Source organism: Aulonocara stuartgranti (genome assembly GCF_965226115.1).
Source record: "Aulonocara stuartgranti genome assembly, chromosome: 1".
NCBI classification, from domain to species: Eukaryota; Metazoa; Chordata; class Actinopteri; order Cichliformes; family Cichlidae; genus Aulonocara; species Aulonocara stuartgranti.
In genome coordinates, this window is record NC_138939.1 from 19337171 (window position 1) to 19363460 (window position 26290).

General features: G+C 39.0%; 2 protein-coding genes across 4 annotated transcripts; one reads left to right on the forward strand and one right to left on the reverse strand.

Moving 5' to 3' along the window:
* Nucleotides 1-136: 136 nt before the first annotated feature.
* On the reverse strand, nucleotides 137-2423 carry marveld3 (MARVEL domain containing 3). 2 transcript variants are annotated; one of them, XM_082536492.1, is made up of 4 exons: nucleotides 2080-2423; nucleotides 1489-1676; nucleotides 1247-1344; nucleotides 137-934 (listed from the first exon to the last, which is right to left on the reverse strand). In XM_082536492.1, exons 1-4 carry the CDS (start codon nucleotides 2101-2103, stop codon nucleotides 324-326), a joined length of 921 nt encoding a protein of 306 aa, XP_082392618.1. In that variant the 5' UTR covers nucleotides 2104-2423; the 3' UTR covers nucleotides 137-323. The 2 variants fall into 2 exon arrangements, with proteins under 2 accessions (XP_082392618.1, XP_082392619.1); XM_082536493.1 differs by having other exon boundaries at nucleotides 140-934; nucleotides 1489-1680; nucleotides 2080-2161.
* A 1274-nt stretch (nucleotides 2424-3697) lies between these two features.
* Nucleotides 3698-24915, forward strand: usp10 (ubiquitin specific peptidase 10). 2 transcript variants are annotated; one of them, XM_082536448.1, is made up of 15 exons: nucleotides 3698-3988; nucleotides 9658-9726; nucleotides 10099-10144; nucleotides 10561-10620; nucleotides 12105-13337; nucleotides 15316-15407; nucleotides 15956-16065; nucleotides 16148-16206; nucleotides 16296-16399; nucleotides 16837-16936; nucleotides 17768-17948; nucleotides 18818-18983; nucleotides 19638-19782; nucleotides 20358-20423; nucleotides 21998-24915. In XM_082536448.1, exons 1-15 carry the CDS (start codon nucleotides 3968-3970, stop codon nucleotides 22183-22185), a joined length of 2640 nt encoding a protein of 879 aa, XP_082392574.1. In that variant the 5' UTR covers nucleotides 3698-3967; the 3' UTR covers nucleotides 22186-24915. The 2 variants fall into 2 exon arrangements, with proteins under 2 accessions (XP_082392574.1, XP_082392575.1); XM_082536449.1 differs by lacking the exon at nucleotides 10561-10620.
* Nucleotides 24916-26290: the final 1375 nt, after the last annotated feature.

Sequence of the window (26290 nt, forward strand, 5' to 3'; positions counted from 1 at the left end):
TGTTTTCAGGAAGTCAGTTCAGCCTGTTTCAGCCATCTCTTTCACAGATAAATGCAATGACAGATGACCATGTAATATTATACTATTTTGGTAGTTTATTATAACTACAACATCATAGAAAATATGAAAGATGTGGTAAACAGGTATAAAGAATAAAAAAGATTAGGTGTGTATAAAAAACTATCAAGGCATAAAAATGTATAAAACAGCTTATATACAAGTAACACCTAATGAGAGTGACAAGAAAAAAAAGTCTTGTCAAAGTGATTTTTTTTTCTCACTCCTACTTTTGTTCACTTGTGAATAAAAAAAGGAAAGGCAGCTTAAAAATTATCATCCTGGTTTGTTCTTTGCTTTTTCAGCTCCCGCACTGACCTGAAAGCTCTGATAGCTAACACTGCACCAAAGATGAAAACAACCACCCCCAAGACCCCAAACAGTCCCTCTGCAATGTCTGCACCATTATACTTGCAATCAAACCCTTGGTGCCCTTTGCTCTTGTACATCTGCTCCCTCTCCTTACAGATGGGGTTGTCATAGGTTTCCTTCAGCTTGATAAAATAGATGGCAATTCCTGGGATGTACCCCAGACCGATCAGGAAACTCAGCACAGCCTCAACCAGCAGCACAGGAGGACACCGGAAAGGGACTCTGAAAATCCCCAGGCCCAGCATGGCAAAAGCGTAGATCATTAAAATTCCACCAGCCGCCATGGTGAAGATGTACGGAGGCCGCTTAAGCTCATGGAAGAGCCGGTCTAGCTCCTGCACTCTCTTTGCATCGGCTCCAGTGAAGGCACTGGCACCACCGTAGTAATAAGTGTATAATCCACCGAGGCTGGCCAGGTCACGGTAACCCCCATTGTTGCTGTAAGGCACCCCGGCACAGATTATGATAAGCAGGTTCACAAACACCTCTGCAAGCTGGCAGATACCTGGAGACAAAGATTTATGGCTTTTTAAGAAAAAGATATTTTCAAATTGGGGATTTTGACTTTTGCCTTAAAATAATTGTTTAAAGAAACTTATTTTCACATTACATTAAACAACAGAATAAATAAATAAATACTAACTGTTCCAATGCAGCATTTAAAAATAATTTACTATTGTGCTATATTTTCAAATTTTTGCACTATCCTCTCGTTATCATATAATTTACATCCCTGAATGCATTTTAGGGATATTTCAAAAAAATTGTAGCTTGCATGTAATGTTTCACAGAAGAAATTAAAACCAAATATACTTGCCTCTGCTGGTTAATATGTATCTGAAATTGTAAAGCGCTGGCTTCGGTTGTGGTTCGTAATACTCCATCTCAGAGAGATCCCCTGAAGTCTCTCTGGGCCTGTAAGGAAAGTAAAATGTTTTTAAATAATTTATTTTGCTACAGGTTTATGTAATTTTAGGTCAAAACATTGCAGAGTTAAATATGATCTTCGGGCTTTATGAAGGTTTAGTGAATGCAGACCATGTTTAGAACTACATTTACCGTCTTGAGGTTCCTTCATGTCTGTGAGAGGCAGTTGTCATATCCCTCTGTCTGTTTTCTCCGGCCCTCCTGTCACCTGCAGTGCCCCTCTCCTCGGCGTCATACCCAGAGTAGTCTCGATTGTGCGTGTAGCGCTTATCCCCGCTTTTGCCGTCACCACTCTGATCGCGTCTTCCCCTCTCTGGCATCTTCCTGTGCCAACATAATACAATTATAGACCTGTATCTTGTTTATTTTACAGCCTGTCATAAACAAAGTGGGTAGTTGGCTTTTATCCACGACGCACTGCAAGCAATAAAGCAGCATGGGGGATAACTTAAAAAAATGTCTCGATGAGGTAGAAGTTTCTTCATTAATGAAGCAGCTTATCAAAAGCTGGTGATAACTTGAGGCACTGTAAACGTCTGTGAATTATGATTTTTATCCGTTTCATGATATCTTATCTCAACATGAGAAAACAGAGCGTTCTTCCAAGTTGCTCATTCGCAACGTCCTCCCTGTTGTAAAGTTCGTCCCTGTTGCAAATTCACGTTAGCTTAATTAGTTGCGCGTTTGTGAATGATACAAATATATAATGCCTGTGTTTCATACCTTCAGATACTGCCAGAAGATCATTCACCTGTCACGGCTTCCTGTTTGAGATTACCTTCTTCCCTCACCTGTATTGTGCCACGCCCACTAGTTTGGGTATTGTCCTGCACTGTCGAAGGCATTACTCATTTAAAAGGCACATGGGGTTGATTGCATGTAGTTGCTGCTGTTTATTTCACTGTTTTGACTGTATTTATGCAGCTTAAATCACCAAGGTTCATAAAAAACAACAAAAATGTGCTTAAAATAAAACGTTTATTTTTATTTAACTTTCAAAAAGAAAAAGAAAAAAAAATTGCGATTCACGTCCAACCTGAAGTGAGAACACACACCGCGCATGCGCTCATACTTGTAAGTTCATAACATTATTTTTAGCATTTCCGCCGAGGCATTCACAGATTTCAGAATAAATGCCTCGAGTTCTTAACTTGCTCTGCAATCTGTAATTATAGGTAACATATTCTTCCGTGCATTTCTTTAAGACATGACCACGAGACAATTGGAGAATTTTCATGTAATTAAAAGCTGAATATTTAGTGCTGTTAAATGGAATTTAGGTTTATTTATTTAGTACCAATTCAATATGATAGTTGTTTCAAAGCAGTTTGTACTGTAACGTAAAGACCTTACAGTATTCTAGAAATAAACCCCAACAATTGAACAACCTAATATGAACAAGCACTTTGCGATGGTAGGAAAGAAAAACTCCTTTTTAACTGAAAGAAACCTCCAGCAGAACCAGGCTCAGTGAGGTTCAACCATCCACCATGACCAGTAGTGGGGGATTGAAAAGATAAAGGAAGAAAGATAAAAGAAAAGAGAGCATAGAGAGACAAGAAAAAACACAGACTAGAGGAGGGAAGACGTGATTGGAGAAGAAGTCCTCAGTACACCACAGTGTATTACTTGAAGTTTTACAGCAGTCTGAGCATATTGCAGCATGAATAAGTGATGGATCAGAGTCATCTTATCCAGGCCTTTTCCTTATCATCTATAAGCTTTGTTGAAACAAATGTTTTGAGTCTAATATTAAAACTGCAGAGACTCTCTAGAACCTCTAGAAACCACAAATAATCCTGTAGTCTTAGAGGGTGGTGTGATGTTGGGATAATATGGTACTATGCGGTCATTAAGATCTGATCTGATATGATATGATATGATATGATATGATATGATATAGCTGTGATGAACACAAGCAAGATAACCTATCAGTGAGCGTAAACCATCAGCAATCATAATATCACTTACAAACTGAAGCTACACTGAATGTGATTTTTTTCACAATACCTTGAAACCTTTGCAGGATCTTGGAGTGCAATTTTATATTCTATTATATTTTATTTAGTGTTTATTTATTTTTCAGTTGAGTTTAATTTTGGTTACTATCCACACTGGGTTTTGTTCTTTCGGTTCATTTACTGTCTAAATGCTGAAACTTTGTAAATATAAAGGCAATCATCTGCACCCCGTAATTTATTTCTATTAAATTTTCGAGTATTGTTAATATTAATATTGTTATCATTGTAAGTAGTAGTATTAGTACTAAAAGTATTAATGAAGCCTTTTTATTATGAAATCTTAGAATCAGCACTCACCGGAAGTATTTGGCGTTACTCCCTGAGCTCACGCTGCCGTTACAACCGACCGCGCGCTGCTCTGGCTAGCAAGCAAGGAAGATGCTAGACAGAAATGGCGGTGACGGCAAGGCGAACAGCATGAAGTGCTGATGCATTACATAGATCAAAACGTTCGACTGGCAGGACACCGTTGGGCAAATGACAATGACGTCGAAATAGACCACCTTTTGTAGCTGTCAGTAGAAACCTACAACACCTTTCCGGGGGATTCTTCATCTGGTCAGCGGAGGACAGAAAACCTCACCGGGAGCATGGCTTCTTACAGCAACCAGGTAGCTAGCTAGCTAGCTGGCTATCATTAGCCTCCAAAACAACTCGTGCAGTCTCTTATTTTTGGACTTCAGATCGCTCTTTGATTCTGCACCATTTTGACCAAAGCTAACGCCACACAATAATTAAATTTTGGTCAGTTGTGTGTTGTTATTTTAAACATTTGGCCTGTCGTGTCATTGAACTGCTGAAGTACTAAAAAGTGCTTGCTAATGCCCCCCCTAAGCCTCATTGGAATACCACCAGCATGGTAACGTGAGCTAACAGGCCCCAGGTCCTTCCATTCAAATGAACCAGCAGTACTTTCCGTCGCAGTTCTTGGGGCGATGACAACCGCTTTTAATTAAACGACACGAAAACTTGCTCAAACAAATGTTCGTGATACTTCGAAGTTATATTCCACAAATGTCATGTAATATTTCTTAGAGAAAAGTGACCGAAAACTGCTGCGTGTATGCATGGCCCACCTGCTCAGTGCTGCCACAGGCCTGCTGCCATATCTTATTTTTATAACTACCAGTAAGTTATTGGTTTTCTCGGGGTAGTCAGAAAGCATAATAACGGTCTAGTGGAATATTTTGCATGCGATCACTTGGCGTTTATAAGTGTTTCTGGAGCGGTGTAACGTTTTCGTGCTGCTCGTTTAGCTTCTAGTATGCTAACTGTTTTGCACAGGTGGTGTGCTTAGACTTTGCGGTCTGTCCGCTAGCTAGTTAGCTAAATACACATTCGACAGTGTGGGCCTTCGTTGATAGCGAAGAGTTACTTGATATGGAAACAATGAGGATCAGGGTTGAGCGTGCACGCTGCTTACAGAGCCACCGTCCACGTGACTGAGCTTGGATTGGAGGTAACCTAACAAGTTTGGTGTTATTTCTGGAAAAGCTAGCTGTCATGTTGGAAGGCCCATTTTGAGGTCTAGTTTTACATGAAGAAACATGCCAGGTCTCTAGTCTACTAGTAAGAGACTCAATTAAAGTTTAGAGAAGAAAAAGCTCATATAGTAAAAATTAATCAGAAATGGAGTCAAGTGAAGTGTTCAGTTCTAACTTTTTTTCAGGAAACGGAACCTGGCTAACCACTGTAGTAAGGGAAATCTGCTGTACTAAAGTAATTCTGCATGCTTTCAACTTTCTTCCTGGCTTCCAAATTGAGCGTTTCTATTGGTTCACTCTTTATTAAAGTGAAAGTTTCAGGGGAAAGCCGGCTGAACATCCCCCCCCCCCCTTTTTTTTTAAATTTACATGTCAATATTTGGTGAAATAAATTCTCATAACTGAACTGACTGATACAGAGTTGCATAGTATTTTTTTGGTTTTTGTTAGTATGAATAGCATAGAGTGAATAGTAATGCATGGAAGCTTTCACAAACACTCTAAATTAGTGTTTTCCAGACTGTGCTCCACAGCAACGGTAACCCAGCAGATCTGGAGCATCATCAACTATTTCATTGGGTCTGCTTTCCTCTGTTTGTCACCACTTTTACTCTGTTACAAAACCCCTCATTTTAATAGCCATCCCTCTGTAAAGTAGTCACAGAAGGCAGGCGACTGAAAGGTTTGCTGTTGATTTATTGCTGAGTAAAAATACTAACACTGGGGCTAAAATTGGTCGATAAACAGGTGAGGCAGTAAAAGACATATGAGCACCAGAAGGGACATCGGTCTTCTGAGTAGAAGTTTAGCAAACAGGTAATTCTGGAAATGCTTATCAATTCTTCTGCACTGGGAGATAAAGGCAGATAGTGTTCTGCTTGTGGTAAGTCATCTTGTTAATGCATAATCTACCAAATGTGACACTTCAAATTAACATACCATTATTGCTCCTTTATTGTAGCTTATTGGCAAAGTTGAACCCTAGTTTGAAAACTAGTTAAAGTATTTCAGTGATTATATTTTATTTTTTGGGGTGGTAATTTTATTTGGGATTGTATTGGTTTTTGGTTTAGTTTAATAACCTCTAAGATTTAAAAAAGAGACATTTAAATTACATGAATATTTAAACCTTTTATTCCGATAGTCCTGTTATGATAGTCTGTCAAAAAAGTGTATTTTACCACTGTCAATGTAGACATCTGAGTCAAGGTTTTCTAAAGTTGTCTTGACCACAAAAAGCCTTACATCTCTGCTGAAATACCATCATTAACCTTAAGCTGTAGTTCAGGGGTATAGGCACGGTAGCATTTATTGCTTGTGTAAGTACGACATGTTATAACACCATAAAGATCTTTACACAGTGATGGCTATTTTTCATTTCTGAACACGGGAGCTGTATTTATCTCCTCTCCTTGTATCAGCAAGGCTGTGTAACCAATGGCCTTCCCTTTAGATCTTACTCATTGACTGTTAGAGATTAAAAAAAGCTGTAAAGAAGTTTAAGTATAAACCACATCAGCTTTGTTACTGAGGGATTCTAGTAGTTTGATCCCTGTTTTGAAATTGGCATGTGTCCCATTATAGATGTGAAAACTGAAAACACAAAGAAACACAAAGAAATCCATGATTGGGAAACAGGAAATTGTAAATTAATCCAATTTAAAGAAAAACAAAAAGAAAATGCAAGCTGTGAAGATTAGTTATCAGAGTAACTTTACTTTTATCAACAACTATTGGCCGATCTACATGATTATGTGACATAGTGATAGCAGAGGGCCATTTATCAGCAAATTATTTAGTCCACTGTTATTAGTTCAATTGAGACTAAAGATTAGAAACTCTTCTCAATGTGACACATTAAAAATGTAGCAGCATCAAACTTTAAGCATCCTAAAAATGAATGTAAAAATAAATCTGCACCTTAAAAACATTTATCACTCAGTGAGTTTAGCTGCCATTAATCTGGAACTTGTCCTTGGGATGATTAATATCGGGGGCCCACAGGATTAAATTGTTCTTCTAGTATCATTGTTTCATCTTCCAATGGGAATCAGAATGTTCAAATAAGTCCTCATATTAATTAAAAGGGAATATGTGCCTGTGTTATGGCTTAGTCTGCTGTATCAATTTTCTGATACAGCAAAATTGAAAGTGTTCGCACATTTATGAGCAGTTGCTTTTGGCTGAGAGCAGACGAAATGGAAATGATTGTAACGCCGTTATTTGTCCCAATTTTTAATAATTTTAATGGTTTGTAATTGTTGCCACCCTTTTACTACATCACACTACCAGGCAGGCACAGGCATGCTTGGCAAACTCATTGAAAAACTAGTCTGACCTTATTTGTACTGGCACTGCAGCATTTTTATGTTCAGCCAAGTTGCCCATTAATAACTCCGCAGATCAGTTTAGGTAAACAAGCCTGTGCTTAGAATAAAACAAGATTGTTTGCGCGACATCAGTTTTAGAATTGTCGTAGTACATATCTGTATATTTCACAGCACTGACATAATTTTAAATTTGTGAACCACACTATCGCTAATAGTCAGTCACCAATAGTGAAACTCACTAAAGTCTATAAATCACCTTATCTTTCTAGTCTTATTCTTACTTATGACTACTTATTCTTCTTACTTCTTATTCTTGGCTCTTTCTTGTTTGTGTGATGTCGTCATTAAATTGTGCTAAAATCATACAGATGGCTAATTTGTTGTAATCCGCAGTCCAAACGATCAGCAAGGGAAGCTTAGTGTGGTACGTGTGGCATGCCTGCAGAAAGGAGCAAAGGGACATTCTTTCTGTTGTGATTGTATTAGCCATCCTGAGGCCGCTGGATCATTGCTGGCTGTTTGTCGCTTGTAGTGCCATTTCAGCAATGTGGGCCCTCGCGTGGGGCCTCGTTTGCAAAAAGTTATATATGCTTGAGCTGCAGTTTCTTTTCTCTGTGACTACCCTTTCACGTTCCACTGTTTATTGCACCGAAAAGATTAACAGCATGGCTAGTGAGTCCATTTTACCTTTTTTAAGTTGTGCATGTGGGCCCTTCAGTGGCTCAGTGTTTTTTTTGGTTTTTTTTTTTTTTCCTTTCAAGGTATAACGCACAATTATAGTTGATGTCGTGGTGATTCTGTGGAAAATTAATTAATAACACTGTAAGCAACATCAGAAAACAGCAGTGTAGTAAAAACATGACAAATAATGTCGGTTTTTATACAGTCTGCCTAAACGTCATCAGAGGGTGCATGACGAAGCGCTGCGTGAAGATTTTTAAGCGTTCTAATTCATTTTGCCTGCATCCACTACACATAATATGAACCCCTACTACCATAGACCTGGCTTCATTTGAAGCTGGTTGTAGTGTGTGCAATGAGTAATATTGTAGTTTGATTGTTTTTGGCTAATCTAATAAAACGAGTTAACTTTGAAGTCTTAATTTCAAGTTCATATATGCAGCTTTCCATAAGTGCTGGTCTGCTGGCTGAGCAGCTGACTACTCATTTAAGTCTAGCTGGTTGCTTTATTAAAATTTCAAAATAATAAACTTCTAACAGTTTTAATTTTGCAATGCATATATACATTTTTTGATACCTGAAATATCAACTTCAAAAACAATTCGAAGATGATCATAGATTTTATGTTAGTGCCACCTCCTCGTGTCCTGTGTGTGTGCGCTTGACTGATGAATGTTTAATGGCATGTAGCGTCTTGAACTGATGGAACCTACCTCACTACAAGTGTTAATTTGGTAAACACGGGTGACACAAGTTGTTGATTATAACAAGGTCTGTCGGTCAGTCTGAGAGGTAGGGATGGGAATCAAGAACCAGTTTTTGTAGAAAACTGGTTCCCAGCAGTCAATTTCCTTGAAATTGTTAGTCTGCTTGCCTATCAATAGTGCTTATCCATTCTTGCACTCGCACTACAATCGGCTGATTTCAGTTTGTGTGTTATAGATGCAAAATAGCGATGGTAGTGACTTTCAAAATGGAGCCGGTGAAAATGGAATGACAATTGATAAATGAATCGATTGATAAGTGATATTGATAACGGAATCGGAATGGCTAAATTCTCATCAGTTCATATGCCGTCAGTGATGGATTCTTTCCTCTGCTCTCTGTTTCACCATGTCTGTGTGTGTCAAAGCAGAAGCAACTAACTCAGCTACACTAATAAGTAAAGTGAAGATACCATTATATAAGGGGAGTGGGTGGTATAGGTGGAAAAGTAGGTAAAATATGTTTAATTCAAATCCCAGTAATCTTGTGTCACCTCAAAGCTACACATGTGTTAAAAGCAGTCCGTGAAGTTACATCAGAGGCCTGCTTTGGCTTGGTTTAAGTACAACAATGCTTTTTATAATGCCTAACGGTTAACACAAAGCATTCTTTTGAATGCTTTGTGTTAACCTTTAACAAACTGACAAACCTACTTCACCTAGATAAAACAGGTCTAGATTCAGAGCTGTTTGTGCTCATGGTTTATGTATAACACTGCATGACTCATCAGTTTGCACAGGTTAGCATTGTAAATTGAATGAGTGATGAAGGACTGCTGTATGTGTCCCAATACCTAGATTCTGAAATGACGGCACCTTATGATTGCATTCCAGTTATGAGGTTGAATGACCTGTCTACAGTGAACACTGCTTAAAAATGTTCCCCATGATTTTATATTTTATACTAATGAATAATCTGAAAGTTCTTGATTGTTTTTAACTTTTTATTTTATTTTATAGTGTATTTTATTCCATTGTCTTTCCTTTTCAGTTAATGGTTGTATTAATTTTGTTCCCACAGTACATCTTTGGGGAATTCAGCCCTGATGAGATCAATCAGTTTTTTGTGACTCCACGATGTTATGTTGAGGTAAGCAGATTGGTCCAGAAAAAGCAGTAGCGGTCATTATTCCATTAATAAGTCATTATTAAATTAAAGAGAAAGAATTAAATTTATTTTTTGAGTAGTCGTGTTGGCCTCGTCAGGATATCCTCTCAATGGAAACAGCAAGGTTCCTGGAGAAATATAATTCAAATAAATTTGCTTATCAGCCCTAATAGTCCAAAATCAGGGCTTCAGGATTACTGAAATTGACCATTGAGCCAAAATGCATATATCTGGTAAATGGTAATTCTACACTTGACAATGGTCTTAAGATATCAGTCATGTCTATTTTAAGTATTACTTTTGTGGTTACCTGCTGGGTCTTTATCACAACTTATATTTTCTCTCTCTTTGCAGCTTCCTCCGTTCAATGACAAAGTCCAGTGTGTCACTCAGTCTTCTGGTATGTACTTCTTACATAAGCTAATTTCCTATATTTTATTTTTTTAATTATTCAAAATACATCAAAATACTCTAAAGTAGACATGGGCTGACTGTTCTCCTGCTCTTAGTTGGCATCAAGTTGTTTTTCAGAGCAGGACTAAATGTATGGCTGAAGCCCAGGTATAGCTGATCTGGCTGGCCTTGCAGGAAGATGCTTTTCCTGTCATTTATTTGTATTTTTTTTTATACATTTGTGCAATATTGTTTGAAACGGTTTATAAATTCCACTAAATCTTGACCCTCCCCACCACCTTTTTTTTCTTTTTCTTTTTTTTGCCCACCAAAATCAAAAATGTTAGAGCAGCCACCTTTCTTTCAAATAGTACCTATATGCACATGACAATTGCCTTACCTTGATTTGTATTGATTATTTAGGATCTTACTGCACTCCTGCTGTACCTTTTATTATGGAGTCTATGGGACTGCAGGTTTGCGGTGAGTTGAGGAGTCTGATACCCTCTTGTACGTTTGCTGTAAAACTGAAAATCCAGGTTTCAAAAACTGGTGGCTTTCTAAACTTTTTGCCTGTATTCTTTCTCTTGCCTGTTGGTAAAACCTATATAGCTTTGCATGCTTAAGGTACTGCGAAGTATCTTATCTTTTCTTGCATATAATACATTTTCACTACTGTAGGTCTCCGTTACAATAAAATTGAATTGCATTTTAATGACTTACCAATCACGGCTTATTTACTAAGGGCATAGAGATGATTTTATGCGGTTGCTAACATGTGTGTACATGTTTATTCTTAAGTTGAGGTTTCACTGCTGAATGCATTTTACAGTAATGAAGTGCAATTTCAGTAACACTAACACTAACAGATTCCTCTCATCTCAGTAGAGGGAGTACCTTGTGTTTCAGTGCCCTCTTACCTTCTGCAGGGGATCAGAGATTACATTTGGTTGGCCAATCAGCTGTGTCATGATGACTTGGATGATTTTTTTCTTTCATATTTGCACTTGCTAATGTTTCACCTTTGCACTTTGCACCTCTCGCTGCATAATAACTTACAGTTCAAACTGCTGTGTGACACATTTTGTCCAAAAATTAACTTATAAAAACTGATGTATTTGTTTTACATTGTTCTGTATTGCTGAAGTTTCCAACACTTAAAAATGCTGTTAAAAATATTCAGGAAGTAAGGATTATTGATGCGTGTCTGCAGTCAGTTAAGCCAGACTTCCTTTCTATTGACTACCTTTGGTTATCAACCGTATTGTATCCCTTTGTAATCTTTTTTTAATGTGATTTTAGACACTTGTTAAATCGCATGTCATTGCCTAAATAAAAAACAAACAAACAAAAACATTTTAATTAAATCTTCAAGAATGATTGAGAAAAATGGTATCTCAAATTGTCAGCAAAATAAACTTGGCTTATAATAAACCATTAGTTAAAACTATTGATTGTCAACTTGACATTGAATGTTTTTTTTGTAGCAGTTTAACTTGAATAGTTTCAACAGAATATTGATAACATCTGGCCACTGACCACACAGGATTGTGCCAAAAATGTTTTTTATTTATTTATTTTTAGTTTATTGGGGGGTTTTTTCCCCTTCAAATCAGAATCATAAGTAAGTGAAAGAAGTTTTATCCATAAGACTATATTGTCCTTCCCAGACCCAATTTTAAGTGTTGAATCACCCCACTTCTGGAATTTATGTGAGACCAGAAGGAATTTGGTTTGGATTGGACAGCAGTAGTTGTCAAAAATAGGTCTAGAAGAATTTCTTTTTGTTGGTATCTTTGATCCTGTCAGAGCTCCCACGACCCCTTGAGTAACAGTTTGCTTGTTCAGGAAAAAGGATTTTATGTGACGTTCTGCAGCAAAGTCAGATACCACAGCCTGGTTTTAATATGTAGGAATTAATCTAAACAGTGCTCTGTATTTCTAATTGACTGAAATATTATCTGCAGGAGAAGACTATCAGCACATTGAGTTTGGTGTTGACGAGGTGATGGATTCCAAGGCTGTTGGGGGCAACGATCCTTTATACAAGGTGTCGAGTACCCTAAACCCACAGGCTCCTGAGTTCATCCTGGGCTGCCAGCCGGCCCAGAAAGCTCAACAGACGGCTTCTCCAGCAGCTGATGTCCCTGACGGGGCACACTTCAACTCACTGGACGGACCTGACTCGGAGGCCTCAGCCCTGGACAATCACCAGCCGTGCCCGGACATGGACGGACTCCCTGGCAGCCTGGGACAGAGAGAGCGAAAGAAAAAGAAAAAACGACCGCCTGGGTACTACAATTACCTGGAACCGTCAACTGGCAGCAACAGCAGCAGCACCAGTACAGCGGATGGGACACCTGTGACAGCACTGGTGAACGGACATGCACTCAGTGGCCCACACCACAGTACTGAGGATGTGGACAGTAAGGCATTGTCAGGGGCTGAACTTTCCACCCCGGGACCCGCCTCCACAGCAACACCAACAGCTGCTGTGGCAGCAGCCAAGTGTGCCCCCACATCCACTGCCAATCAGAGGACTAGTGATAGCCCTGATGACTCTTCTTTGGACTTAGCAAGTGGAGCTGCCTCTTTATCAGATGGCAACAATGCCACTTCCCCCTGTTCATCCTCCTCTCAAAGCAGAGGGATGACAGAGGGACCAAGGACTGCAGATCAGCAGCCAGATCATTTGGCTCCACAGAGCCCTGAACTTTCAGATACTCCACATAGCCCCCTCTCCAAATCACCTCTTCCTACTTCAGCTGCTGTCATCTCTGTCATCACTTCCATTACGACTACTGAACTAGAGGGAGGAGAGATGGCAGACAATGGGGTGGCAAATGGGCTAGCAGAGTCTACCACTCCTGTCAGTGTAGATGGACACAAAGAGGACATTGAGAGTGGGGACCAGGTTCAGCAGGTCATCCCAGAGTCAGCTGCCCAGTCAGTAGTGACAGAGCAGGCACATTCACCTGCCACTCCAGCTGCACCTACTGCTAATCTTCCGAAATCCTGGGCTAGCCTCTTTCACAATTCCAAGCCTCTACCTGGTGGCCCTCAGGCATTTGTGGAGGTAAAGAATGTTGTGGAAGCAGTATCTCCCTCTGTCGCTGTGCCAGAGCAGCCTGAGAAAGTTGGGGAAGTAAAAGAAGGCCCTGTCCATGTATCTGAGGATCCTATGGCCCCTAAACTTGCAGGTATTTTATAAAGAAGCTGATAATTTACCTTCTAAAAACATTCCACCATTACTACTTTTTAATTTGGTGTAAGTTTATAACTTATTTTTTTGCAAAAAGTATATTCTGCGAAATTCAATCCATCCCACTTGGTGGCAGTGTTGAGGTGATTGTACTGTTCATACTTGCATATCTAACAGAATAAGCTTTTAAAATTGGGATCACTGGAAAGAGTAGGGTATATTTTAAAAAAGAGATACATTTTTGCAGCTCATTATACTGATGGTATGGTAAGTTTGAGATGCACAGATTTCTCACTGACAGCTTACTTTAAAGAGAAGTTAAGGGACTGTTGCATTCATTTTCAAGAAATGACCACTAGATGGTGGTGCTACATGCAGGATGGCTATCCGATTTTATTTATTGTTTAAATCATTCCAGTTATTCCTATCAGAGCTGCAGTATGGGTATAAATGATCAACTGCAAGGAGCTGAGATGTGACACCTCATGAATACTTTGTTTTTTTTACTTAAGGAAATGAGATAATGATTCAAGATGAGTCACAGCCTCAGATTTCACACAGTGAAACAGCATCTTGAAATGTGTTATTGATCGGAACAGTCTGATTTTACAAGCTGGTAGACAGAATGAAAAATGCAAAATATTGTGTTGTTTCTTGTCCTCAAATCGTATTCAGTGTTTTGCTCTTAACAGTGGTGTGCTGATTGTTTTCTGGGGAGATGAACCTAATTACACTACATTTTGTGGTTGTTGTCACAGAAGGTTACGGGAACTTACCAGGCTTAATTAGTTTGTCCTCTCTGACACTGGTTTGAGGTAGAATTTAAACACAATCCTGTGAAAGTTCACATATTCAACACACTGTCTCTCTTCTAAGGTACCCTTCAGATATTATGTCTCCCTTCAGATAAAACTTTCTCATTTCGCGTAGCGTGACAGCGATCAATCTTTGCCATTTTTTTAGGGAGTAGTTATTCTAGAAGTGTGCAGAAGTACACACAATGCAAGTATGGCACATCATAGCAAAGAAGGTAGGCTATAATTATTAATGCATTTACTGTAAGATGGAAATGTATACTCGCTGTTGAGTAGCGGGCATGTTGGTTTCTAAGCACGTTAATTTAAATGTGTTTATTTGATGGTGTTTAGTCTTGAACTTAAACAACCAGACTAGCTTGAAATACACCAGTTTGGAGCCACAGACTAGCTGTTTGTATATATAAAAGTGATTGATTGAAATGGACCAAAAAGAAAAAATAATCTATCAATGTATATATATTCTTTAGCACTGCAGCAAACTATCTTTTTTTTCTGCCTTTTCTTTATATGCAAGTTTCTTGGATACTTCACACTTGTGTGCATATCACTGTTCAAAAGTAGTTAGAGGTTGGTAAAATCAGAAAAGTAGACCATAATCAGACATGAAACAGTGTCCATTTCTACACTGTAAATATGTATATATTGGAAAAATATAATACCCATAGGAAAAAGCTGTTAAAGGGTTGCTGTCTGTGACTGACATGATAAATGAGATGCGATTAACTGACATTTAGTTTTAATTGTAACTTAAAAGTGAGCTCAGTGGTTTGACTTGTTATGAAAATGGAGACAATACCAATTTGTAAAGAAGTAACAATGATTGTACTTATGATTTATTTGTTCTGTCTAAATGTGCATTTGCCTCTGTTCCTTTAGTCTCAGCCAAATTGATGTTTTTTGTTCTTATTTGTGTGAAACTATGAAACTATTCCCACGTTACCATGGAAGCTGTCTTTTTGAATGACAGTCTTCCTTCCTAGGCGTGGTACAGCAAGACCTTGGTCTTATTCATTCAGTCTCTTATGCTGTTGCCATTTGAGGCAGGAATAGACGAAGAAACAATTGTTTTGATGTATCGCTATGACACATACTTTTTTCATTGTCACAGCTGTGCGAAGCTACCTGTTTAAGAATATTGTGTTTTCTTTGAATCCCCAGAACTTATTGAGAATGTGAAGTTGATACATAAACCAGTGTCTTTGCAGCCGAGAGGACTGATCAACAAGGGAAACTGGTGCTATATCAACGCTGTATCCTTTTCATGCTTCATATTTTATTGTTCTTTTGATTTTAACTACTTGGTTGTTAGTTTCTTGATGTTACATTGTTATTAAGCCAAATGGCCCAAGTCTCAGGGCACGTGTGCCACTGTAAAAATATTACTTGGTTGTAACATTGTTTCAAAACCTTTATAGGGCCTGCTCGTTTGATGGCATTTAGATTGCTAACAACTTAGTTATTTTGAGGTATATCTGGTTCATTTGATATCTTAACATCAGTCGCGTGTAAATGTGATAAGATATTGCTGACAACAATGCTGTGATTTTGGTGTCTGTTTCTTTGTTTAGTGTTGGGATTTTTTTTCTCTCAAACTGGTGGAAAATTTGAGACTTTTCCCACGTGTATTTTAACTAATTGAATGCAAAAGACGTCTCAATTTTAAGACTTTTAAAGACCACCGGGGATTTCCTCAGTTTAAAACTTAATCACACATTTGCATCAAATGCAGATATCTTTAAGTAGCTTGTCATAATACCTTTCCTACACATCATTTTTCATCTTGACTCTGAACACACAGACTCTACAGGCCCTGATTGCCTGCCCTCCCATGTATCACCTGATGAAGTCCATTCCTCTGCACAATGAAACGCAGAGACCATGCACCTCCACACCCATGATAGACAACTTGTAAGTAGCATTTCTACAAGTTTATATCTTTTTATTAAAAAGCATCAGCCATACAGACATCGCAGTTGTTTGTGTCTCTCAGTGTAAGACTGGTGAACGAGTTCAACAATATGCCCGTGCCATCTAAAGCCAAACAGCAGGGTAAGATATTAACACAGCATGCCCAAAGATATTTGCGTCATTTCCTGTTGGCGTCACTGATGATTTAAGATTCCTAACTGTGTTTACAGCTGTTGGAGATAAGGTCACAAAAGACATCCGACCTGGTGCACCTTTTGAACCAACTTACATTTACAAACTCCTCACTCTCATCAAATCAAGTCTTTCTGAGAAGGTAAACCACGGTGTCAGCTTTATATAAACACTGCAAATCAGCATGTAAGGGTGTTTTTGTTTTTAAATAACAGTTTAAATGTACTTCTTGTGGGACAGACAGTGCCCACGGGAGGTTTTGTTGTATTTAAGAAACATTTTAGCAGGACATAACTTATTTCCTATTTAACATTCAACCTGCTGATTCAAGTCTGAATCGGTTTTAATTAAGAAAAGAGCTCTGATGCACTGTAGGAGATGGTTATCTTCGATATTTAATGAGGCTTCCTTTCATCCTGCCTCTTACTGTGTGCATGCTTTCTTTCTGTTTACCTCAGTGAATGAGTTTGCTTTTTTTTTTTTTTTTTTTTTTTTTTTTAATGTCTGCAAGATTTTTATTTGACTTTAGGCATTCTTTGAAGAGTTAATGTGGCTGATGTCCTTATGCTTTAATCTCAGGGTCGACAAGAGGACGCGGAGGAGTATCTTGGGTTCACGCTCAATGGATTGCATGAGGAGATGCTAGCATTGAAGAAACTAATCTCGCCTCAGGAAGAGAGTAAGTAACTTGTCTATGAATAGCATATGCCAGGTTAAGTCTAAGCATGCTTTGCCCTTTTTTGCTTATGTTATCTTTAGAGTAACTTCCCTAGTGTTGGCCTAAATTAATTCTAAATAGAAACAAAAAGCTAGTATTGCAGCATATTAAATCATTTCCCTCTTTTCCTTTTTCTATTTTTTTTTTTATTATAAGCTGAAATCATTTTAATTGACTCTTGCCAAAATGGAAAAATGGCTCAGAGGGAAACTTCACATCCAGCTTGGTCTGGGCAGAGCTGCTGCTACTGAGAGCCTGAAGTGCCTGAGTGAAGCTGTGGACATATTCTCATGCCTTCATCATTAGACCAAACATTATAACAATTCTGATAACTTTACAACCAAAGGCCAAAGGACTGCTAGCTAAGCTTTGACATGGAAATTGTTCCAGAGTTTACAGTAAACCCTTTTGGCCGTTTTTACAAAACGCAGCCAAAGCAAAGGCTTATTTAATGTGTTGTTAGTTTGCTGGCAGCCACCCATATGCGGGGGTGTTTTTCACAGGTATTGTGGAGCTCTTCCCATCACAGAATGAATTAATGACTGTTGATATAGCACTTTTATTTATTTTTATTTTGAAAGGAGCACTGGCAATTGTCCAGCAAATGAGAATCTACTCAAATGAGAGCCAATCAATCCAAAACTTATAGCCCTGTAGTTCAGAATGGAAGATATTTGTACTTATCTCAGTTAAGACGGCTCAGTTTTAGAAGAGATTTTGCTTTCATGCACTTTAAAGATCAAATAGCTGTTCTTCAGAGTGGTTTACATTTATTTATGTTTTTTTTAACAGAAGCTCTCACACCTAATGGGCCAGAGTCCGAGCCAGGTGTGGAGGAGGATGGTGCTGATAAGGAGGAGGAAGGTAGTGAGGATGAGTGGGAGCAAGTGGGTCCCCGAAACAAGACTTCAATCACTCGCCAAGCTGACTTTGTCCGCACACCCATAACTGATATCTTTGGTGGACACATCAGGTACATGCCAGATTGCTGTGAAACCCTCTGTATAGGAAGAAGTTCTGATTAAACTTAATAATGTTGCATTGTCTTGCTTCCTGTTATACACCAATCAAAAATTTGTATCGGCTCCATCTGCGAGTCCTCAGCTGGTTACTGGGTTAAAGATTTTGACCTCGTTTCATGGTGACATCACAAATTAGTCATCCACCCCCAGTTTTTTCCAGCTCTTCTCCAGCACGCACCACAGCACTTCAGAATGGCAGCCCATGTGGGTCAGTGCGGTCAAAAGTCTCGACAGCATGACGTGGGGCAACCATCCACAAACAAAGGTCTTAACTTTCAGACAAATTGCAAAGTTAAGAATCTGCGGCTGTTGCCTGACTAAATAATATGTTCTGCGAGGTTCTGGTCTGGCACGGTGATGGTGTACGCTGGTTGCACAGTGTTTTAAATGTCCTTAAGGATTTTTTTCTCCGAAATGGTTGTGAGAGAAACTGAATATAGGCATGTGTTTACAGAGTGGTGGGTATGCCCACAGAGCTTGGCTATAACCCATCTACTCCTTTTAAACCGCTGTTCAGAGAAATTGGTTTGACTTGGGGAATTACAGCAGTAATCATTAGTAGATTATCATCTTTCTTGAATTTAAAGGTTTAATTAAATGACTTGCATGATTATAGTGAAAGCTGTAAACTGCAAAACAAACTGAATCCCTCTGAGTAGTTTTAACAGGAATTTCAGAAAGTGGTTAGAAAGTGCATCATAATGTATTTGAGCTGATTGTGTTATGTTGTATGTTTTGACTACTGAGAGGTAATATTATTAAAAATCTTGCTGGTATTGGTTTACAGTTCTAACAACTGGCTGTTTTGCTTCTTTCTTAGATCGGTGGTGTATCAGCAAAACTCTAAAGAGTCGGCCACTCTGCAGCCATTCTTTACCCTGCAGCTGGACATCCAGTCAGACAAGATCCGCACTGTCCAGGAAGCTCTCGAAACCTTGGTGGCTCGAGAGTCAGTCCAGGGCTACACTTCTAAAACCAAGCAAGAGGTATTAGAAAAGTAAACTTTGATGACATGTTTCAGTTCAGATCGGTGTTGCGTTGCAGTTTTGTGATCTCGAATTCCATTTTTTTCCCCTTTCTTTTTTTTTCTTAATGTTTTTTCTGACTTTAACAGATCACACAAAATAACGTGATTTTGTGTAGTAATTTATTTTTGGAATTGATGTTTAGATGAAGAGTGATGTTGGGTACACACTGTAGAACACAACATCACTGATTTCATCACACATATTGTAATCATTGCCTTGAACCATGGTATAGACCCAACAACAACTAAAGGAGGAGGAAAACTTCAGGGATCGGTGCAACAGTGTTAGAACATCAGGCTAGAAGAACTGGTGCAGGAACATCTGCTCCACAGCTGTATAATAAGCATTTTTTTGGGGGGGGGATCTTACGTTGGTCTTTTTGTCCTGAAATGTTACCTTGGTACTTCTAAAAGCCAGAGAATATAAAAACACTAGTTGCTGCTTTGAACGTCTTAGCTGATTTTATTTCCAGCAAAATGTTAAAGCCTTGCTTTGTGTTCACTTTTTTTGACAAATTTTATTTCTACAGTTAGTTTTGTAACTGTGAAACTGTATTATTTAATGTGCATGGTAAATTCTGCGACTGCTCACTGTTCTCGCTGTTGCTTTCAGATTGAGATAAGCCGAAGGGTTACTCTAGAAGAGCTGCCCCCTGTGCTGGTGCTCCATCTCAAGAGATTTGTTTTTGAAAAGTCTGGAGGCTGCCAGAAACTGACAAAGAATATTGATTACCCCGTTGACTTGGAAATCAGCAAAGGTATGGCTCGATCAACACTCCACTGAGGTGTCAGTGTCATTGCAAGGCCTTTAATTCGATTTACCTAGTCTATATATGTGTCAGTGTTATACTTGGTTCATGAACAGCCCACAGTGCCTTTAAGAGTTGATCCAGATAATTGGTGTGCACCATAACAAAGCAGACTGGCAAAAGTTGAGAAGTGTATATTGTTTTTGTTTTTTGTTTCAAGCTTTTCAAATTAATGTTAAAAAAATGTGGTTTTTAAAGTGATATTGAGTTTAATACTGTGCTGTAGTCAAATATGCCACAAGTGAATGTGATAAAATTGAGCTTACAGCTGCAGTTTATACCATCAAATTATGACATTTCAACTTCTTGATTTGACAGAAATTGTGCAAACTCAGATGTGTTTCCAAGTGACTCTTCAGACCTCACTGCTTGTTAATTACAGCAACATCAGCATGATTTTCATTAAAGGCTGTCAAATTTCACATTGCAACAGTAAAACATGGTGCAGAACGTTCTGTGTTTTTTAGTCCTGGTTTAAGCAGTCATTAAAAACATCATGGTCTAATTAGTGGATTTTCTTTCAGATCTTTTGTCCTCTGGAGTGCGAAGCAAAGTTGTGAAAGGCCAAAGAACTTACAGGCTCTTTGCAGGTTTGTGTTTTGTTAATTTGGGCCATATTGTTTTTATATCTGCTGCATAATGTTGTAATTAAGCTTTATTTTATACTCTGTTGTCACTCTGGGAGTTAGTAATTCGTTGTGATGCGATTCCACTGACCACAAAATAACAATGCTGCCAAGGGTGAAAAAAGATTGCTGTTCTGTCTTGTTGAACCTCAGCTGGTTCTTTCATTTCACGCCAGGAAATTATTTTGGATAGTAATACAAAAAACACAAACATCACTCAGCTCAAGCAAAAGCCACATTAAACATCCTGTTTTATTTTCAAGTGTTGAGCAATATACAAAATATGAAAAATGCACAAACAACTGTCAATAACAAGCTCGAGCTTGGAATGGTTTGAGTTCTGCTTTATCCCTAATATGTCAGAGAAATAGATTTAGTGATTAGGATATCAGGAACATAGTCATGTTAAAAAAATTCAAAGGTCATATCAGGGAACAAAGTCATCTTCCTTAGCGGGTTTTAAAATTGGGTAAATACAGCCTCAACAACATAATTTCACACAGTGTCATTTTTTTAGTTAATTAAAGTCAATCCAAAAATGCAGGAGTGAAGCTTAAATACATCTTTACTGCTTTCAAAGGAATTAAGAGGGTAAATAGCAGCCAGGTGCAACTGATCATTGGCAACACCTCAGTAAAAGCAGACATTTTGGCAGTTTGCTGGTCTGCAGCATTCAGGCGCGTGTTTGTAAAATACCACAATCTTGGGAGTGGGTGTTCCAACGAATTCACCCCAAGGCCTGGCTGGGTATTTCTCAGAAACTGCAGGTTACCCAAGAGTTAAATCATTTGTAGTTAGCATGTTAAAACTGAACAAGTATGACTGGTTTGGAAGGTTTGCCAACAGAACGCCTCTTCTCTCTATAAAGAGCGTGGCAGAACAGCTTAGGTTTGCAAAGTTGCATCTGAACAAACCACAACACCTCTGGAACAATGTCCTTTGGACAGATGAGACCAAATTAGAGATGTTTGACTACAATGCACGGCACCACGTCACTGAGTGGACCAAGAACTGATTCCTGTGTCTTCCAAAGTATTCTAGAATCAAATGTTAGGCCATCTGACAACCAGAGGACTCCTAGATTAGGCGATGCAACAGGATAATGTTCCCAACCACAGCAGCAAATCTACAATAATGACTGAAAAATAAGAGAATCGGTGTTCTAGTGTTCCAGTCAAAGAACAGGCCTGAACCCCATTGAAATGTTGTGTGATGTGACCTTGAGAGCTGTGCATAAATGAATGCCCGCAAACCTAAATGAACCAAAGCAAACACAATTCCCAACCATGTGAGAGAATGAAGCTGACACATAAAGCTGCTTATGCATTTTTGGTTTATTTATTCTTAAATATATGAGGAGACATTGTAATATGTACTGTAGGTATAGTGTATTCTTTACGCTACACCAATGTGCTGATCACCTGATCTTTACTGGCTTGCTTTTACTTAAGAATTGCTGGCACTACAGTGCCCAACATTGAGGTCATGGATGAGTAATACCTTAAATAAAATTTTCCACTTTTCTCCAACTTCACCAGTTGTGTATCACCATGGAAACAGTGCGACAGGCGGTCATTACACCACGGATGTCTTCCACATCGGTCTTAACGGCTGGCTGCGCATTGACGACCAGACAGTGAAGGTCATCAACCAGTACCAGGTGGTGAAGCAGACTGCAGAGCGCACCGCCTACCTGCTGTACTACCGTCGCGTCGACCTGCTGTAGACACACACGCACATCCCAACGTACATGCAAGATACCCTGAATATATTCACAAACACACACAGAACATGCATCCTCAATGCACTCGTTGACAGTACATCTACACACGACACAGACACACAAAACTAATGAACAGGAACACTGCCTAACTTGTTCTCTTGCAAGATTTTCCTCTTCTTCCCTCCTGTCCCCGCTTTCCTGAGAACCAGCTTTTCCAACACCTTTTTCCTCGTCTCCTTTTTTTCTTCTCCTTTTCTTAAGAAGAGAGGCAAGCTGCATTCACAAAGATTTCCCTGTGACTGCTCTCTTCTCTGTGCACCACTGCTGTGTTTTGAGTTCCTCTTTTTTTGATTTATTTTTAAAGCAGCAAGGAAGGACTGTTGAATAGGCAGATTGGGGTTGCAGGTTAGGACCTGAGACTCACCTCTGACTGAGCCCACAGCTCGGCTCAAACAGTGGACTCACTCATGCAAGAAAAACTATCCACCACGGGCTGCAAATGGACTATCAGTGTTTGCCTTTTTAGTTAAGGGGGAACTGTCGGCCTAGTGAATTTGCAGCAGTTTAAAAGCCTGTTAATTGCCCTCGTGCATTGAAAAGGCCCAGCACCAGCATTATCACAAGTCTCTCCTCCCAAGGCCAGGTTTCTTCTTTGCCACCACCACAACCACCACCAACTCCTTCTCCTCCGTTTTGTCACTTTTATGATGCTTTTTAAGTCTACTGGAGCCATCAAAAACATCGGGGGGCGGGAAGTGAGTTGGGAATGGGAACTGAACGTTTTTGTTGTTTTTGAGGTCCTTCTTATGTTATTCGGGTTTAGATTTAGGGGGTAAAAGAAAAAATATCTACAAAATATTAATGAGCTTTAGAACTTAATAAGCTTCTGTGCACAAAATATAAACTGATTGATTACAAGTACAGTAAAATGCATAATTTACCAATATTTAGATTCAAATGTAAAGGAAAAAAGTCTAAGGTCTAGCTGACTGAATGCCTGTTTGGGTTCTGAAGGAATGTGCCTGTTTTTTTTTGTTTTTTTTTTTTTGTTTTGTTTTGTTCTTTTAAGACTCAGTTCTTACACTGGAGAAGTGGCAGCCAGTTAAGACAGATCCCACTGCAAACCCCACCCTTGTACATTTTCTTCTCCTATCATGATTTTTAATTGTTTGTCTTTTCTTATGTAAAGGTTCCATCTGTGTACTGGTGGCTTATCAGTGTAGTTTTGAGCCACACCATCTTCCTTAACCCCCAACTCAGCAGAAAGCAGGGGGGCTGCCTTAGGTTCATTGTGTGACGTTTTTCCACTCAGTGTACGAGTCTAACCCTAATCAGGCAGCGACTGCAAGTCTAATGTAGGTGAAGAGTAAAGGGAATGTACCTGACACCTGTGTATTTACTCTTTTGTGGCTCCGTGGCTCCTCACAGTGGAGGGAGGAAAACGGAGTGTTGCGGGGAAGTTGGACAACATCTGTGCTAAGCTCTGCATAAAGACCCCAGGCATGCACATAAAAGGAGCTAGTGTTTGCTTTTGTTGAAGATGATTTTATTTTCTGTTGATGATTTCACTTATTGTGATGATTTTTGTTTATGTCACTAAAAAAAATGTTAGGTTTATTTCTTTTCTGTTTTTCTTCGTCATTGATCATTTATCGGATGTCCTAATGCTCTTGCTCCCTTCAGAACAATATGCTTGCATTTAAGTTGGTTTGAAAAGAAATTACAGCGGCTAAAGCACAACAAATAAAATTGAACTAGTTCTTTGCTTGAATTTTATTTCAATTTATGTCATGGGTTTTTTTTTTTGTTTGTTTGTTTTGCTCAAGGCCCATTTTATTCCAACCACCATTGTCAGTATCTCAGTATTAACACAGCAGCACAAGTATTTTCACATGATTTTATACAATAAGAACTGGGGACATAGGCGAGATAGTGGTTAACCATTTCCCTGCCTCTGATCAAAGAAAAGCTGCAGTGTAATGACATTTATTTTCTTTTATTTTAAGAGCTTTGTGTGAATTTAATAAGTCTCTTGAAATGGGAATCAATGAGAAAGTTGGTTCCTATCTTTAAATTAAAGTTTAGTAACATAGTAACATTTTTCAAAATTACACACTAGATTTAAAGTATTTTAGCATCGTTACGTGGTGAAAATATTGATTAAAGTTCCTTGTAGGTTTTCAAATCAGAAGCCTTCCCCACGTGAAACCAAAGGTCAACATTATATATAGGCCCTACAGCCTACCATTCACTTTATATCCTACCATTTTTCATTCAGTCTCGTTGCCATTTGTCATCACAGTCCGCTGATCGTCACACACAGGGAATGGCATGCTGCTTAGATAGTCAGTACATCCTAAAATCTGGTTCAGTCTTGCCGCTGGCTTCGTAGTCATTTCTGCACACATTGTGACATTGTTGATTTGCATTCTTTCTTTTCCCTTTTTAAAGAATGTTTGGATGATGGGACTTTAGAACAGATGGCTTATGCTTTCCGTTGTATAGTTTTTATCTCGGTCTCAGATGGCTGGTCAGGAAATGTGCTGGTGAAATGCTTCAATGATGTCTTTCTTTCAGTATGTGCTCCTAACTCTAATGTCTGCTGGGAACTGTTGGGATATTATTGACATAAAAAAAAATCTATACTGTCTTTTAATTTCAAGCCTCCAGCATCTATTTTGTTTATTGTTCAAATAAAGGATTGTGCAAAAAGCAGTTTGCTAATCAAGTGTAGTCTAAAGACTACCTGGCTTCATTATCCGCTGAAAACCTTTGCAGCCTCTACTCCGCGGCCTGGCTTACAGAAACATGTGCACAATAAACTGAAACAACAAACAAACCCAAAATGATCCACAGAGTCTTGGTCTACCACACATGCTTTAATTGGTCTCTTGTTTCTGTATGTCAACATGTACTATGTGTAGTATTTGTAGTATGTTATATCTCCCCCTCCTGTGGTCTCACTGGCAGCCTCAGTGCTCTTTAAGGCCATGGCTGCTCTCGCCTCCGTTTGGTTTAATGGGAAGCAGACCTATCATTGAAAAATTTGCAGTGTAAGGGTTTTCTGCCCTTTAGTGTTCTTTACTATTTATTCCTTTCTTACTATAGCTCACTCCTCTACTGCAATGTGGCTTTACTGTGAAATTTACAGTGGAGTGTAGTATTTTTCTTGTTAACGTTAGAAGGCTACTTTAAGATCTTCCCTATTATAGCCTGAAAAGAAAATGTCACGTTGGAACATCTACAGACAGACCACCTTTACTAACAAAGAGGCTCTCTCAACTGTTTCAGGAATGATGTCGTGGCCTGCTCCTACCTATGGTTTGTTTTTGTTTTTTGATTTTAAAACTAGGGCCTATTTTTCAACAGCAAGTATTGCACCATTCACTACCAGATCTTAAGTGCAAGAATGCATGGAACTGGTTCAGCACCACATGTTATTTTCTGTAATGTGAGAATATTGTTGGGCCAAGGTGACGGAAGCAACAGGAATTAGTGATTATTCTGAGTCTCTTTAGGCAACAAAGTCAAACCACATGTAGTGGAGCAGTTGAGTTTTACCACACAAACAACTAAACTGTTAACTACAGCGAGGCACATGTTTTGGTAGACAGAAGAACCATTTAAACACTTCAAGCTGCAAACACTACAGGACATGTGGTACTACTGCTACTTTCAGCTACTCCCTTTTAAGGGTTATCACAGCAGATCATCTGCCTCCATCCTGCACTACAACCATGAACCTTCTCTTAAGTCTTCCTCTTTAACTGCTGCCTGGCAGCTCCATCTTCAACATGCTTAGTTCAATATATCCCCACTCTGCACACACCCAGACCAACTTAACCTTGCTTTTTTGTCCCTAAATATCTCATCTTGAGCTGTCCCTCTGATGTACTCATTTGTAATCTGGTCTGTCTTCATTTCAGCCACCTTCCCCTCTGAACTGTATGTCATAGCAGGTCCTTTGTAAGTCTCCCCATTCTCTCTTGCCATCTTTCTGTCACAAGTCACCCTTGACACTTTTCTCCACCTGCTGCACAATAGCTGTACTGCTTTCCTCACCTCTCTGCCCTTTGGTTCGGATAGTTGACCCCGGGTATGTAAACTC

Coding starts and splice junctions, on each gene's coding strand:
- marveld3 (XM_082536492.1), bottom strand. CDS start 2,103: ATGATCTTCTGGCAGTATCTGAAG. Junction 1,345..1,488: donor CATGAAGGAACCTCAAGACG/GTAAATGTAGTT, acceptor CTTTCCTTACAG/GCCCAGAGAGACTTCAGGGG. Junction 935..1,246: donor ATACATATTAACCAGCAGAG/GCAAGTATATTT, acceptor CTTTGTCTCCAG/GTATCTGCCAGCTTGCAGAG.
- usp10 (XM_082536448.1), top strand. CDS start 3,968: ATGGCTTCTTACAGCAACCAG. Junction 10,145..10,560: donor GTGTGTCACTCAGTCTTCTG/GTATGTACTTCT, acceptor TTGATTATTTAG/GATCTTACTGCACTCCTGCT. Junction 20,424..21,997: donor AACTTACAGGCTCTTTGCAG/GTTTGTGTTTTG, acceptor CAACTTCACCAG/TTGTGTATCACCATGGAAAC.